Source organism: Thalassophryne amazonica, chromosome 7, assembly GCF_902500255.1.
Source record: "Thalassophryne amazonica chromosome 7, fThaAma1.1, whole genome shotgun sequence".
Classification (NCBI taxonomy): domain Eukaryota; kingdom Metazoa; phylum Chordata; class Actinopteri; order Batrachoidiformes; family Batrachoididae; genus Thalassophryne; species Thalassophryne amazonica.
Window position 1 is genome coordinate 117,971,700 of NC_047109.1, and position 18,027 is coordinate 117,989,726.

An 18,027-nucleotide genomic window follows, 5' to 3' on the forward strand; every position below is an offset into this window, starting at 1 on the left:
ATTAGAAAGTGGAAGAAACACAAGATGACTGTCAATCTCCTTCGGTCTGGGATTCCATGCAAGATCTCTAGTCCGTGGGCTAGGGTGGGTTACCGTGCACCCCCCCAGGACTCATCGCCATTGGTGTTTTTTGATGCTCTAGGGTATATAAAAGAAGACTAAAGACGTTAACAGTGAAAATTTTGGGATGCAACCACCCTTCTGATAGAAATTCTAGAGTAACCCTCTAGCTCCCTTCCTCCCTGCCAAAGTAGCCTGTGGCAGCATGTAAAGAGGGTAAACTACCAAGTTGGCATTTGGAAAAAGTCACACATTTCATTACATGAATTACCAACCCTTTCTGAAGCAAATGGTTGGGAGATGAAAGATGGGGCATTTGGAGCCTCTGTGGACTGATGAGGAAATACTGCCAAAAAGTCTTGTAGACATTTATATTGATGAAAACACTAGTGACTCTGTTGAAGATATTGACCAGGCACAAGAAGAGGCATATGATGACTTTATGATTAATGTAGTTTTGCCCAAGTCATGCTTTTATTCATATGTGTAACTACTGTATAATATTCTATTTTTATAATTACCATAGCATTTTGTTCAGTAACCTTTTATGCAGCTGTATTCACTTTAATTGTGGGCAGCATAGTGTTTAGAGTAAGAGATGCAAACACAATGCTCTGTTGTCAGGATGTAAAACATCTGATATTGCTTATATAGAACCTCTGTCTTTTAAAAGCTATTGTCAATATAATAAATAATCTGTATGTACATGGCAGCCATATTTAATTTGTTGATAAATGCTTTTCATTTGAATGATTTTGTCATTTATAAAGTGATCAGAACAGGAGTAATAAAAAGTTTATACCAGAATTCACCTAAATAGGCTTATTTGTGATATAATAGTTTACTGTAAAAACCAGAATGTGGGTGTGGTTTGCATATTGGCTGTAAATGTGTCAAAATACATCACAGGAAAGTCATTGATGGCTTAAATTGTTCCCAAAACATTGTACTCAAGACATAAAGTCAATAAAATCCCAAATTGTAGCTACAAGTAGCTGCCAAAAATATGTTTGGGTTATATTTTTGTCAAAACTACAACTATAAGTTAACGAATAGACAATATTTTGTAAAACAGCTGCTGTGTCTTAACTAGATGAGATTTTTAAATTTAGTTTGTTGTTTTGTACATCCAAAAGGTGTCCACATAGAGGCAAATCAACATTTTTTTCCTGCTGTTAACAATAAAGGTATGAGGAAGCTACAATGTCAAGTTTAAAAAACACACATTTTTGCATTTTTGGGTAATCTCTTGAGGGTTACTCTAGAATTTCTATCAGAAGGGTGGTTGCATCCCAAAATTTTCACTGTTAACGTCTTTAGTCTTCTTTTATATAACCTAGAGCATCAAAAAACACCAATGGCGATGAGTCCTGGGAGGGGGGTGCACGGTAACCCACCCTAGCCCACGGACTACTCACTTTGTGGGGTAAGGATGATTCTGAGAAAGCTCAGAACTACACAGGAAGACCTGGCCACAAAGATTACATTAGTAACACATGATGCTGTCATGGTTTAAAATCCTGCAGGGCAGCAAGGTCCCCCTGCTCAAGCCAGCATATGTCCAGGCCCGTTTGAAGTTCACCAGTGACCATCTGGATGATCCAGAGGAGGCATGGGAGAAGGTCATATGGTCAGATGAGACCAAAATAGAGCTTTTCAGAATCAACTCCACTTACCATCTTTAGAGGATGAGAACATCCCCAAGAAAACCATCCCAACCGTGAAGCATGGGGGTGGAAACATCATACTCTGGGGGTGCTCTTCTGTAAAGGGGACAGGACAACTGCACTGTATTGAAGGGAGGATGGATGGGGTCATGTATTGCGAGATGTTGGCAAACAACCTCCTTCCCTCAGTAAGAACATTGAAGATGGGTCATGGCTGGGTCTTAACAATGACCCCAAACACACAGCCAGGGCAACTAAGGAGAGGCTCCGTAAGAAGCATTTCAAAGTCCTGGAGTGGCCTGGCCAGTCTCCAGACCTGAACTCAATAGAAAATTTTTGGAGGGAGCTGAAACTCCAAACCTGAAAGATTTGGAGAAGATCTGTATGGAGGAGTGGACCAAAATCCCTGCTGCAGTGTGTGAAAACCTCGTAAAAAAAACTACAGGAAACGTTTGACCTCTGTAATTGCAAACAAAGGCTACTGTACCAAATATTAACATTGATTTTCACAGGTGTTCAAATACTTATTTGCAGCAGTAACATACAAATAAATTATTAAAAAATCATACATTGATTTCCGGATTATTTTTTTATTTTTTTTAGATTATGTCTCTCACAGTGGACGTGCACCAAAAGATCAAAATTTCAGATCCCTCCATGATTTCTAAGTGAGAGAACTTGCAAAACCGCAGCGTGTTCAAATACTTATTTTCCTCACTGTATATGAGATGCTTTGATCTGTTATTTTTACTGCTTTTCTTGCAGGATTGAAAGCAAATATACAATTATCCACTCATAAATAAATCTTACAAGATGTGGTCGGTCTCTCAAGTCATTGTACATGTTTAGAGGTACTGTAGTGTGTTTTTGTAAGAACCAGGTGGTTCAATTCAATTTTATTTATATAGCGCCAAATCACAACAAACAGTTGCCCCAAGGCGCTTTATATTGTAAGGCAAGGCCATACAATAATTACGTAAAAACCCCAAAGATCAAAACGACCCCCTGTGAGCAAGCACTTGGCAACAGTGGGAAGGAAAAACTCCCTTTTAACAGGAAGAAACCTCCAGCAGAACCAGGCTCAGGGAGGGGCAATCTTCTGCTGGGACTGGTTGGGGCTGAGGGAGAGAACCAGGAAAAAGACATGCTGTGGAGGGGAGCAGAGATCAGTCACTAATGATTAAATGCAGAGTGGTGCATACAGAGCAAAAAGAGAAAGAAACACTCAGTGCATTATGGGAACCCCCCAGCAGTCTAAGTCTATAGCAGCATAACTAAGGGATGGTTCAGGGTCACCTGATCCAGCCCTAACTATAAGCTTAGCAAAAAGGAAAGTTTTAAGCCTAATCTTAAAAGTAGAGAGGGTGTCTGTCTCCCTGATCCGAATTGGGAGCTGGTTCCACAGGAGAGGAGCCTGAAAGCTGAAGGCTCTGCCTCCCATTCTACTCTTACAAACCCTAGGAACTACAAGTAAGCCTGCGCTCTATTGGGGTGATATGGTTACTGTGAGGTCCCTAAGATAAGAAGGGACCTGATTATTCAAAACCTTATAAGTAGAAGAAGAATTTTAAAATTCTATTCTAGAAATAACAGGAAGCCAATGAAGAGAGGCCAATATGGGTGAGATTATGCTCTCTCCTTCTGTCCCCGTCAGTACTCTAGCTGCAGCATTTTGAATTAACTGAAGGCTTTTCAGGGAACTTTTAGGACAACCTGATAATAATGAATTACAATAGTCCAGCCTAGAGGAAATAAATGCATGAATTAGTTTTTCAGCATCACTCTGAGACAAGGTTCCTTCAAACTAAAATTAACACAGTATTATCCACATATTTATTGTTGTGTTTTTATCATTTCATGTGAGAAAACTGAAAATCAACTCAGCGGGTTCACAGAGATGGGGCGATTGAGTCCTGGTCACATCTGGAGTTCCTTAAAGGGCAGAAGGCACGGCTCTCTCAGGCCGGCTCCACGTGCCTGTAATTTCCTCTGCTTGGATCATGAAGTCATGTTTCTAATTGCTGCAGCCTCTTTAGCAGCAAAAGGATAAAAACCACACATTTGTCTCATCAGGCCTGTCCCATTTTGTGGAGCCTGGCTATTCTACACAATAACCATAGACTAGTTTTCATATTTCAGTTGAAATTGGGCCATTTCAAATGTCCACCTACAATATTTGCAATGTTAAAACAACACCAAGGATTTAGCCCTTGCTGTTGTTTTAACATTGCAAATATTGTAGGGCTCCACATTTTGAGGGCTTGAAAAGGTTGTGGAAGTCATTCAGAGTTTCCCTGAAAAGTCTAAAACCCCCACATTTTTCCTCCAGGATAATTATTGTCTAATTGTAAATTTGAATTCATGGGTGAATGTTTTCAGCTGTTCACTTCCATTAAATCGCCTCACACTTGAAGATCCCTCATGCTGCTTGGTTTGGAGCCAAAGCCATAATGGTGAATGGGATTCAGAGCAACGGTTCAGTCTTTGTGTTGGTGCAGTGTGAAGGTTTAAACTCAGCTGCTTTAATTTATGTTTTTGCATTTTAATGAGTTCCATGAGCATGCTACATTGTCCAAGATGATATCGCTGTTATTTGAGCCATAAACTTACATGCACTTTGTTTTGGACTTTGGTTCAAAGAGACGGGCTGCTTGGCCTCCTTTTGGCGTCATGTCCTGTTGATTTGGGCCATTCTCTGAGTGATATATAACCCACCAATGTTTTGTTGTCAGGATTAATCATGGCTATGGGTCCTGTAGCTGGCAGAGGAGATCATTAGATCATACACCATAATTTGCTGATAAAAGTGCACTCAGCTGCTGGTTCTGGAACAAACGTGGAAAATACACATGGGATGGGCCGATGCAGTTGGTGTCACTTCAGAAACCTCCAGCAAAACTGGTGTTCTGCTGGAGGTTTCTTCCTGTTAAAATGGAGTTTTTCCTTCCCACTGTAGCCAAGTGCTTGCTCACAGGGGGTCATTTTGACCGTTGGGGTTTACATAATTATTGTATGGCCTTGTCTTACAATGTAAAGCGCCTTGGGGCAGCTGTTTGTTGTGATTTGGCACTATATAAAAAAAATTGATTGATTGATTGACTTCACCACTTTGTCATCTGCTCCACCAGTGAGACGCATACTTGGTCTTTGGGGTCTGAACTGTTTTACATAAAGACCGCAGGCTGCACCGTGAAAATGATTAATAAATATGTTCAGAATTGACCTGCACCTATTTAGCATGTAATGTGTATTCATGTAAACGACTTGGGGCATGCGATGGAATATTTAATCTTTGTGTGTGTGTGTGTGTGTGTTTGCAGTGGAGCAGGTTCCGGTGGAGCCATATACAGTCCCACTCTCACAGGCCGAGATCCTGCAAGAAGGAAGTGATGTCACATTAGTTGCCTGGGGAACACAGGTAGGTAATCTCCTTCATTGTTAAACAGCTCTCAGTGGCTTACCTCGGTCATTTTAATTTGCCGTCTGTCTTTGATCATTTTCCATGCCCGTAGGAAAAACAGAACCAAGCGTCATATCCACTGACATTTAAAGCTAATAATGGGAATTTGAGGAGATAATTTTCAGACACAATATTCCCCGCAAACACTTTAAAAAATATTTACAACTCATAAACTTCATTGGGACTAAACCGAGGGCAGTCTGCAAGAGCTCCTCCACTGACTCCATTGGAGAAAATTTTAACCAAAAATCCTCTCAGAAAAGGTATCATTTCCAAATTTTATAATTTATTGATTGCATCTTCCCCAGAATCCTCTGCTTCTATACTTAATGCATGGAAAGCTGATTTAAGGGAGGAAATAACAATGGAACAATGGAGTTGTGTATGTAAAGCAGCCCAAACTCGGACGGGAAATACACGGCTCAGACTTGAACAATACAACTGGCTAATGAGTAGGGTTGGGTATCGAGAACCGGTTCCTTTCGGGTATCGTTATGAAATGATTCGATCCACCGACATCAATAAGCTTTGTGCTTACGATTCTGTATCGGTCCTTCGGAGTGGCCATTGTTTTGGGGGGTGTTTCTCAGGAAAATGATCATTTCCCTCATTTCTCTAACTTCTCTGCAGCGCGGCTTTGCTTTGAACCTTGAACCAATCGAAGCAGTGGTTCGCAGATTGAAGCAATGCTTTGATCTATTGCTTCGTTTATTCTTTCTTTCTTTCGCTTAATTTTCCCCCGCTAAAACCCTAAAGAGCATGAGTATTATTTACCTTTTCTATGTTAAACCGACCTGTTATGGTCTTCTGAAACAGTTGATAGATATATTTTATAAATTAAAAATGGTAGCGATGCTAACACATTAGCATGTCTATGGCATTTTCAATGTTAAAGTTAGCATTAAGCAGTTGCAGCTGTCATCATGTTCGGGTGCATTTGTTTTCATATTGTAATATTTCTTAAATTTATTTTTGTTTATATATTAATAATCTAATGATTATTGTATACAATATATACTTATTATATACAGTTTTAGAGAAAGAGACAAAAATAACCTGAATAGAAACACAACAGAAACTAGGACTGCAAGCAGTCATATATGGGCCCTCGTTCTGCGCGACCGCCTAACCAGGCCAGAGTGTGCCCTTGTGAGGAGATGTGGGCATGTGCATACAGGGCAACCACTCATCACACAGTTCAAATTTCAAGCAAATCACACAATGCATGAAGGAGTTATGACATGTTGTTAGTTCATCCACTAGGGGGCACTCAGAGCACAAACAGAGGGGCCAGGTGTGTTCAGGGGTCAACTGTCAAGGATTCAAGGATTCAAAAGAATTTTATTGTCATATGCACAAAGGAACGTGTTCCCTGCACAATGAATTGTGTCTACTGCATTTAACCCATCCTAATTGCCAGTTAGGAGCAGAAGTCGCCATAAGGCGCCCGGGGACCAGCTCTAGATGTACATCCCTGCTTTAGGTCACAGCAGGGCTGAGCAAGCCATGACCGACCCAAAGACAAACAACACACACGTAACAGACATAAGCCGGCCTGGTACATAAACACATAAAAAAGCACACACAAGGTAAGGAAGAGAAAAAAACCCTCAAGGTCGCTGCCTTCGAGAAGCCACAACAATGAGGAAAAAACTCAGCACTTATCAGCACAGAGAACAGTAAACACACAGACAAACAAGAACACAGGACGACAGCCAAGATTTGAAAGTCCAGTTTATCAGAACACTCCGGTAGCAGCCCTTTTTGGCGCTAAACAACGGCCATGACTGAATCCTGGAAGGGAGGGGGGTTCAGCTCTGAGCAGTCCACTGTTCACAGTCAACGTCAGAGCTGGAGAAGCTGAGGGAGGGGGAAACAAGGGAAGCGAGGCTTGAGTGTTTAATCTTCTTGGAGGTTTTTTATCGCAGCGGCCTTGAAGTGCAGCTGTCTTGGGGAAGCCAAATGAATGTCTGATTAGCAGACACCTGAAAGATTCCACAGTTCTGAGAACAAAGTGGCTGTTAATGCATCTGAATGTAGAAAGGAGAAGTGGTCATTTACTGACGGTCAAGGCGGTTTTCCAGCGCTACAATCCTCCCAGAGATGGTTTCCAACGTGCGGTTAACACCCGCCGACTGAGCAGTCACTGTCCTTCCAATCGAATCAATCAAGTGGGGCAATCTGGACGGCCCAGTCAAAACAGCGTCCACTTTTTAAATTTTCCAGTAAACCAGCGCTATGCCCGCACCACACAGCAGAAAGCCGGTCACTCCCAAGCCAAATAAATACACATCTTCGATGTCCTCCACAGACAGCGTGTAAAGGCACATGACCTGCCATCTCCTCCACGAGTCCATCACGTAGCCCATCACATGCGTCCCGGCAGGACAGATTGGGTCCTCCGCCCCCGAATGTCTTGTAGAAAAAATAGTGTCAATTGCATTCAGAGACCACTTTAACAAATCCATTTTTGTCACTTTTCAGAAGAGCAAAAACTGGAGCCTCACAGACAACACGCCACAGAAGCAGGAAAGATAAGGAGGGAGGGAGAGAAGAGAAAATGCGTCCGTCTCAGCCGAGTGCAAGCTGGCAAAAAAAAAAAAAATCACACGTGAAGTTTCAAGTCAATCAGGCAAAGCATGAAGGAGTTATCATGACTTGATGTTCCTTGGCGAAGTGTCAAATGGCGGCGCTATAGCGGCCACACTCTTTGACATAGAGAAAAGCTTTTGATAACTTTTGATCAGTATCATCTGTGGATGCTGTGAAAGAAATTTTGAAGTGCATTGGACAAAATCCAGAGGAGGAGGAGTTCAAATACAATGTGTGGAAATCACGCTTAAATGAGAAGATAATTCAAAATGGCCGAATTCCTGTTTGGAGTAGACCCATGGTGCAAGAGACTTTTTTTGTACATCTATGCAAGTCACACAAGTGTACCAATTTTCATTTCCCTACTCCAAAAAAACCCCTACGGGGAGGGTTTTTTGAAAGTTTCAAGGGGGCACTATTGAGACATTTTGCCCCACCCATGGGCAATGCCCCTATGAATTGTAAAAGGTTGTCATGCTTGACCTGTGTATCAATTTTCATGATGATATGACAAAATTAAAGCTGTCAAAAGGAAGAACGTAATTTCATGGTGAAGGGGCAATATTCGGTACGCCTCCACACGGACGACATTACTCCTAACTTCACGGCGATCATCGCCTACGTTGCCCAACTTGTTCTGCGTGTTTTATAAGTGGAATGAAGTTGATGGGGTTATCTATGTGATATCAGTACCTGTTTAAGTATAATGTTCCAAGGCAAAGGGTGAAAATGGCAGCGCCATAGCGGCCCCACCCTTCGACATAGAGAAAAGCTTTTGATAACTTTTGATCAATATCCTCTCTGGATGCTGTGAAAGAAATTTGAAGTGCATTGGCCAAAATTCCTAGGAGGAGTTCGTTCAAATACAACATGTGGAAATCATGCCAAAATGACAAGAAAAGTCAAAATGGCCGACTTCCTGTTTGGAGTTGACCCATTGTGCCAGAGACTTTTTTGTACGTCTATGCAAGTCACACGTGTACCAATTTTCATCTCCCTATTCCAAAAAAACCCCAATGGGGAGGGGTTTTTGAAAGTTTCAAGGGGGTCCTATTGAGGCATTTTGCACCGTCCATGGGCGACACCCCTGTGAATTGTAAAAGGTTGTCGTGCTTGACTTGTGGATCAATTTTCATGATGATATGACAGAATTAAAGCCATCAAAATGAAGAACGTAATTTCATGGCTAAGGGGCGATATTCGGCACGCCGCCGCACGGAGGCTGTTACTCATAACTTCACGGTGATCATCGCCTACGTTCACCAACTTGTTCTGCATGTTTTAGAAGTGGAATGAAGTTGATTGGGTTAACTATGTGACATCAGGACATGTTAAAGTAAAAATAGGACATTTCCTGTTACCACCGGGGGGGCGATATGGCGGAGGTGGGAACTTAACATATCCAGACGTTCAGGGTGGAGCTGTCATCATGTCCAGCAAGTTTGAAGGACCTATGATGAAGTATGTGGGCGTGACAGCCGTTCGAAGTGAAACGGTGTGCTCCGAAAAGCTCACCAAAGTTTGACAAACCCTGTCGGCCACGCCGTTTGACTTAATTACATTCTTTTGATAACTTTTGATCACCATGGGGTCATGATGATGTTGACCAAATTTGAAGACAAAAATTTCTATGGGGCGCTTTTTCGCGATTTCACTGCGACCTTGTGCGCGACCCCCAAAATATTGAATGTCAGATCTGGCCGGACGACTTTGCAAAGTTCGGTGAGTTTTTGAGCATGGGAAGAGGCCGAAATTTTGATTTCAAAAGTGAGAATAATAATAATAAATAAATAATAATAATATAATAAACAGCGCATTTACAATAGGGTCCTTATAGGACGTTGTCCTACTCGGGCCCTAATAATAATAAATAATAATAAACAGCGAATTAAAATAGGGTCCTCGTAGGACATTGTTGTTGTGAAGGTGTCGTGACACGGACCCACAACAGGGGGCGGTAATGAACGGACAATGGATAAGCCAAAAGTAACAATTTAGTGTTGTGAATCGCACAACGACGTACAGACAATAACAATATGGTGGACTGTCGATCATACACCAGGTGACGTGTGGGCAGGCTCGACGATAGAAGACGCCTGGCGAGAGAAGAGCTGGATCCCCACACAGCTTCCACCACCAACGGAGCTGAAGAACACCGGAGCCGCCAAGCCCTGCGCCCCAGGTGGCCGCTGTCTTCAGCAGTCAGACCCGGTACTGCTGGCAGAAAACAGAGACAGTCCTGATGAGTGTGAGTTCGCACACTCAGTAATCCCACAGTCAATGTTCAGTAAAGGAGGGAGAACCTCCACCTCCAATCACACACTCGTGCAGCTCCTGTCTAACCACTTATCTGGTTGGAGTGTGAAGCGAAGCCGTCGCAGATCACACCAAACGCCAATCCCACAGATGAGGACACACCACAGGAAAACGGCTGCAAAGAAGTACAGATTATTACTCAATGTTTTGAGTCAGCAGAGAAAGTTACCTGAATGGTAGCTGATTTCTCGGCGAGGAGGTGGAGTTGCAGTCCAGCTTTTATGGTGATGGTGATGATGATGAATGAGTGACAGCTGGTGCTGAGGATGAGTGACAGCTGTCACTCCCAGTGGCTCCGGCGCCCTCTCGTGCTTGGAGCCCGCACTCCAAGCAGGGCGCCATCTGGTGGTGGTGGGCCAGCAGTACCTCCTCTTCAGCGGCCCACACAACAATTGTCCTACTCGGGCCCTAAATATAAAAGCAACTAACAATGAACATACATACATAAATAAATAAATACATATATACATACAGAAATAAATGTTTCCTGTGAACACCTAGTGACTCTTACACCTCCACTTCATCCCTGTTTTATTTAAGTTTATTGACAATTCGTTTCAGTTAAACCATATTTTCAATGTGTCAATTTCTTCAGTGATTTCCTCCAGAACTATCTGCCAAACTAGAAAACTGCTGCATCCTAGTAAGAGCAGAATACTACTGGAATGAATTTGAATAAGGAAAGTTGGGTTTTTTTCTCACCTAAATGGATGCTGCACTCACTGCACTTTATTGTCTGGAATAGTCCCAGATTGCATTTCAGAGCTTCTAGAATTGAGACATTTTCGTGCGGGTGGTGTTGGGGGGTAATTTTGGGTTTCGGCTTTTTTTTGTTTTTCACCACTTTCATCCCTGAATATGTCAATCGTGAGTCACTTTTGCGCGGATTAAAGTTACTAACTGGGACTCCTGTCTTGTTGCGAGAAAGAAACGAGAATCGTCTTCCGTTCTGTTCACACAGCTCCAAACGCTGCGCGGCTCTCTCCCGAGTCAAGTTAGAACGATAGAGTCCAGTCGAAATTAATAACTTCAAAGTGAAACACTGTTTTGTTTATTGTTATTTATGTCCAGAGATCAAGGATACAGTGACCAATTTCATATTTATTTACTTTAAGACTCAATGAAATACATAGAAAACCTGTAAAGCCTACTTCACAAGGCCTTCGTGAGGTATCGATAAGGGAATCAATAAGGAATTGGATCGATAAGCAGAATCGATAATGGCATCGATATCGATAAAATCTTATCAATACCCATCCCTACTAATGAGTGTATATGTCACACCAGAAAAAATTTAGCGAATTTAATAGTAAAATCCCAGATTTGTGTAATAGATGCCGCCAAGCTGAGGGTGCACTCTTGCACTGCTTGTGGATGTCTGAGAATAAAAGAGTTTTGGGAAGAGGTCAGAGTGGTAGTGCAAGAGGTCTTGTCGACCAGATTTGAGCTAGAACCAAAGTTTTTATTTATTTATTTATTTATTTTGCTTGGGTTATACCCAAAAGGACAGAATGTAAATCACAACAAACAAATCTTTATAAACATCTATTTACTACAATCCAAAAGAGTGATTGCCTTAACGTGGAAAGGGATGGATAAACCAAGTATCACACAATGGTTTAAAGAACTTACTCTTGTGTTTGCCTTTGGAAAGAACTACTTACACTTTTATGCCGCGTTCACACCGGGCGCGATCAGACGCTACAAATTCGCGTGGGTTGCCAGGCGACAGACGCGCCTCCTTCGCCCGGTGTGTCGCTCTGCTTGGGTGGACTTTCGCTGCGACAATTCGCCCCGGTGCGTCATCAAATAGGAGGAGCTTCCATTCCACTCGCCGGCTCCGGTTGTCAGTCAAGCTAACATGACGGACCTTGATCACACGGAGCGAGTTGTTGTGAAAAGCTCCCAATACAGAGAGTATCATTTGCTGCAGGAGCTGTGTCTGGGTGACGGCCGCTTTCAGCGGTCCTTCCACCTCTGCAGGACCCAGTTCAACTGTCCCGTTCGCGCGCGCACATGTAAACAATTAAAAAAAACCCCAAAAAAACTCCGCTGCTTGCTGCAGCTGGCTCTTCCCCCAAAAAACTCTGTCATAATTGTGTTTAGAAACCAGTCACCATTTGTTTTATTATACATCTGTGTAGTTAATTAATAAAATATTCTCTACAGACGATTCGCTCGCGCGCACGTAAAAAAAAAGGAAAAAGCTCCGCTCCCTGCTGCTGCAAGTAGGGCTGCTGCTCGCTCCAAAAACTCTGTCATAATTGTGTTTAGAGACCAGTCACCATTTGCTTTATACAGCTGTGTAGTTAATAAGTAAAATAATCTCCAGGACGATTCGCGCGCTCACGTAAAAGAAAAATAAAAAGAAACTCCGCTCCCCGCTGCTGTGGTGCTGCTGTTCGCTCCAAAAACTCTGTCATGATTGTGAAATAAAGGACAAAAGAGACACAAGTCCTGCTCACAGGCTGCTACCAGATACAGGACATGTTCACATCTTCAGTCAAACTCCAGACATCTCCACGTCACTACATATTCAGTCCCTGATTGGTCATCACGGCGCGACGAGACGAAAAAGTTCCGATTTTTGAACTTGGGGAGGAGGGCAGCGCAACGTGAGGCAACGCAATATCGCGCCACAAACGCGCAAAATGCTCAAAATCGCTTCACTCGTGTCGCTTAACTCGCGTCCATCGCGTTGCGCTGCGCGGTTTGGCGCCAAAACGCGTCCTTACATAGGGATTACATGGCAACCTGTGGCTGCAGTCGCTCGCGTCGCGCCCAGTGTGAACGCGGCATTAAAGTTAAAGACGAGCTATTTGGAAAAGTGTGGGGAAACTATATACAATATATGAAGAACAATGACTGGACTCATCTATTGAAGGAACCTTGAGGTGGGCAGTTACACCCTCTGTTTAATGGTAGTCACCTAACCCACTGCATTGTAAGATTGCTATATATCATGTGGATGGACTCATGCGATTTTGCTTAGGATGACCTTTTAACCAACATGTTTTTGCCTTGGTTTGTTTCTGCTGTATTTATGTTACTTGTGCTATACTTGTGTTGCAACTTTATTTCTGTGTAAAAGTTGAAACTCAGTAAATATATAGGTAAAAAAAAGACATTTAAAGCCACAGACGCAAGCAGAGGATTAAGTTGAGCCAGTCAAAGACTCCTCCTCTGCCCGCTGAGTCTTACTGACGGGGCATCTGCAGAACATCGAGGATGCTCTTAAAGAAGTGCTATCTTAAATTGAATTATTTTATTTTTTTATATTTTTGATATTTTGATAATTCATTAATTAATTAATAATAAATTAATAAATACAGTAAAATCTTATGAAGAACTCATGATTGGTCAGACGTTTTATGGCATCAGCGTTTTGATCTTCAGTGAATCTAGTGCTTATTAGTTTAGTTAATCAAAAGTCAAGTCAAAAGAATTTTATTCAGGAATTTAAAGGCCTTCCGGCCCACAGTAAACATAAATAAATATGTATTTATTTGCCTTGATCCTGATTAATTTAGTTAATCAGGATCAATATATCCTAAATCATATTTTAACCCAGTGTGTTTTGTATGTCTTCCTCTTTGTGTACTGCATCTTATTAAAGAATATTAAATAAGTGACTAGAATGTGTTTATTCTGATGAGGAAAAGATGAGGTGAATCCACACAGAAAGGGCGGGAAGTGATCCCATGACCTTCTTGCTGTGGAGCACCAGTGCTAACCACTAAACCACCATGCTGCCAAAAGTTTCAGCTTTTATAGTACAAAAAAAAAAATTCTAATGACCAAAGTAGAAGAACGCTTTCCTTTTGTCTTTGCAATTGCTCCAATACTTTCTCTGTTGAGAATTCTTTTATCTTCTTATTTGTGAGGATGAGTCTAAAGCCTGCATCTCTGTATTAATAGCAAGTTGTGTGTGTGGGTGTGGCTTCGATCATGGACAAACTGGGGAGAGCTGGCATTTGCGATAAGAGAAAGAGACGATAAGAGAAAGCTCTGTAACCCGCAGACTTCTTATTCACCCCAGAGACACAAAGTAGTCCTGCACCCTGAGAATTCAGAGCCTGGGCCGGTACGTAAGGTTTAATTAGGTCAGCTAGGTAGGGAGGTGCCAGTCCATGAACAATTTTATAGACTAGTAGCAGAATCTTAAAATCTGGTCTCATAGGAACAGGAAGCCAGTGAAGAGACGCCAAAATGGGTGTAATGTGGTCAAACTTTCTGCTTCCTGTCAAAAGTCTGGCAGCAGAATTTTGAACCAGTTGGAGAGCCCTAATGCTGGACTGCGGTAAACCAGAAAATAGAACATTGTAGTAGTCCCAAGGTTCCTCACTTTGTCAGTGTGATGTATAACACACGAGCCTAGGCTGAGCGTTAACTGGTCAAATTGATGCCGATGTCTCACTGGACCAAGAACCATCATTTCAGTCTTATCAGAGTTTAAAATTAGGAAATTGCTAGACATCCAACTTCTCACTGATGTAAGGCAATCTTCTAAGGATTTTATGTGGATGAGATTAACAGCAGTTATCAGCATGTATAACTGAGTACCATCAGCATAGTGGTGAAAGGTAATCCCAAAGCCCCGCAATATGTGACCAAGGGGTGCTATATAAAAGGAGAAAAGCAGGGAGCCTAAGACGGTCCCCTGTGGAAGCCCAAATTTCAAGTCGCTAAGGTTAGAGGTAGTGTTACTGTACAAAACACAGTGAGAACGACCAGTCAAGTATGACGTCAGCCATGCAAGGGCACTCCCAGTAATCCCAAAATGAATCTCCAGCCTATCAAGTAGAATATGATGATCCACGGTATCAAACGCAGTACTGAGATCTAACAGCACCAGAACTGTAGTGGTGTCTGAATCCATTGCAAGCAGAAGATCAATCACCACTTTAGTGAGAGCCGTCTCTGTGGAATGATATTAACATTAAAAAGTTACATAATTATCAGAAAGTAAAAGGGTTGAGTTTGTCTTCTAAAAACTGTTGAAGTCTAAGGTTCTAAAAACATTCTGGACTCACGCCATTCAAAGTCATTATAGAAACTTTGCATAATTTATTACCACCCTTGAAAAACATCAACTACTCTCACAGGCAACACGCTCACTCACTTATCTTCAACCGCTTACTCCAGTTAAGGGTCGTGGGGGGCTGGAGCCTATCCCAGCAGTCATAGAGCGCAAGGCGGGGTACACGCTAGTTTTTATTAACTTGTTTGAGTGCTAACAGCTTTTACCCATTGTGATTCAGATTGATCATCTCCACCGAGCAGCTCGATTAGTCAGTTGGGTAGCTGAAAAGGTCATCATGGGTTTCAATTAAGTTTTCTGGAGAGGATGAAATTGTTTGAAATTCACCATGTGAAGCAGTATGTGCCTGAGAGCATCACAGATGGATGCAAATGTTGACTAAACCTGCACCTCAATTCAGTATTATAAAACTACAGCTTCATTCATTTATTCTTTGGCCATTGAAATGAAATCTGAGGATGCTGTGATGTTATTTTTATTATTATTGTTATTATTACTATCGTAAGTGCCGCCACAGTGACTGAGGATGATGTTCAAGGTATTTTTTTTATTGACACACAGAATAGCATATCTGAGTGTTGAAGTTCTTGAGACGGACTGTAGTAGTAAAGACAAGTCAAAACAGGTTGGATCAGGTTTGACTGTCACGTTGCTGCACCCAAACGCCTGATGGAGCAGCTTGGCATCCCGACTGACAAACATGTCTGTCCTTATTCTGAAAGTAATCATCTACCTGCAGCAGCCAAGTGTACACCTGGTCCTGATCCAGTTCTCCACTAGGGATGCACCTGTGTGCAAGGACACGTCCTGCAAAATATTAAAGACAGCCACAAAGCTGCAACTGACGTCGGTGTCACCGACCGAACGCTCCCCCCCCTAAAAATCTGTCCTCCCTGACTTCACTGCGCATGCGTCATCAGCTGCGGTTCACCGTTTATCACCTCGTTTCTGCTTCAAACTGCCTCCAGTCCAGTCATCATCTGTCTCAGTGACAGATCTCTGAAGCTTTTCTACAACAATTATTTTCTCATAAATTCAGCATTATTTCATCATAAAAGACGGAGGAAGTGATCAGAGCGCAGCAGCTGCATGAGTTACTGGCTGATGCAATCACTGTCATTTCAGTCATTTCAATGTGCCACTGATTAGTGCCTCATTTCTGCTTAAAACTGGTTTTAGAATGATTTAAGAGGTTTTACCTTGTCATCTGAGTCTCCTTATTTGATAAGATGTCAGCTGTAACCATTTATTTGATAAATCAGCAGTTTAATACATCAGCAGTTAATATAAAGAGTTGAATATGTGTAGTTGTCTGGTGGACTTGACATTAATGAAAATGAAAAGCTGTGGGAGCTTTGTTGTAGTTGATGTAAATGATACCTACAAACTCCGATGTCATTGATAAGTGCTCTTAAACAAATTCATTAGAGTATGGTTAATTAACCACAATGTTCCTTAATGCTCCACACTTTTTTCTTCTTCCCGTTCAGGTCCATGTGTTGAGGGAGGTAGCCGGTATGGCTCAGGAGAAACTCGGGGTGTCCTGTGAGGTCATTGATTTACAGACCATCCTACCCTGGGACGTTGAAACTGTTTGCAAGGTGACAAAAACACGCACATGCAAACACAAATCTTGAGTGAACAAAAGGAAGGCGCAAACTTGTGTGTTTGGGTTTATATATATTTACACACACACGATGTCATAAAGTCTGTGTTAAATCAGTTTGCAGTGTTTTTATTTATTTATTTATTTTTAAAGCGACTATCATGATACCATGAAAACTCAGATACTGCACTGAAGAAATAATGGCATCTTACAGAACAATGTCCCTCTCTGCCCCTCTTTTTCTTGCCCTCTGTGCCCAGGGACCGTGTGCTCTGCATGCTGTTCCCCTCCATGAACGCATATACACTTTCTTCCGTTTGTAGTGCATTTGAGGGTGCGCACTCTGTGCCTACATATACATAAGAGGTCTATTAGAAAAGTATCGGACCTTTTTATTTTTTGCAAAAACTATATGGATTTGAATCATGTGTGCTTGCATCAGCCAAGCTTGAACCTTTGTGGACATCGGCCATTTTTCGTCAGATTCCACTGTTACAGGAGATTTTGTAATGAAAGACGTGTGGAGGCATTCGCGCGTCGGGACGAAGCCGCAATGGCGGAGAACAAAAGCAAGTCCGTGTTGGAAGTCTCACGGGACATGTTGTGACATGTCCAGCTCTCCACAATTTCTTGGATACTCACTCGACTAAAAAGCCACCGAAAGCCGCCTGAATCTTCTGAATGGTGGAAGACCTAACGCCATTGCGGCTTCGTCCCGACGTGCGAATGCCTCCGCATGTCTTTCATTACAAAATCTCCTGTAACAGTGGAATCTGATGAAAAATGGCTGATGTCCACCTTTTCTGCCATTTCTCTGGTAGTCAGACGAAGTCCCGGATCAACACAGCCTTCACTTTGGAAATGATCTGGTCATTTCAGCCTGTCGATGGCCGCTCGAAGCGTGGCACGCCCTCAGCCGCTGTGGGCCATCTTTAATCCGGTTGTAATGATCCTTAATCTGTGTGATGCCCATAGGATTTTCACCGAAAGCCATCTGAATTTTCCGAATGGTTTCCACCTGGCTGTCTCACACAGTTTCTTGAAAAATTTGATGCAGCGCTGCTCCAGCTGTTCAGACATTTTCCTGGCAATGAAAATCCGACGAGAGGGGTGGACCAGTGCTCACTCAAAGCCTGCCCACAGGCGAATGGCGCAACCGACAGGCGTGAAAAAACTCATGCATGCGCACGAAGGTTCAAGCTTAGCTGATACAAGTGCACATGATTCAAATCCATATAGTTTTTGCAAAAAATAAAAAGGTCCAATACTTTTCTAACAGACCTCG

The 18,027-nt window shown here is 42.3% G+C and overlaps 1 protein-coding gene across 2 annotated transcripts in view; it reads left to right on the forward strand.

Moving 5' to 3' along the window:
* Positions 1-18,027, forward strand: part of bckdhb (branched chain keto acid dehydrogenase E1 subunit beta) — a 156,085-nt gene that overhangs the window by 54,867 nt on the left and 83,191 nt on the right. For both annotated transcript variants that reach the window (XM_034175413.1, XM_034175412.1), the window contains exons 7-8: positions 5,048-5,145; positions 16,627-16,737. In XM_034175413.1, the coding sequence (XP_034031304.1) occupies positions 5,048-5,145; positions 16,627-16,737 (209 nt within the window). The remainder of the gene's footprint in view (positions 1-5,047; positions 5,146-16,626; positions 16,738-18,027) is intronic.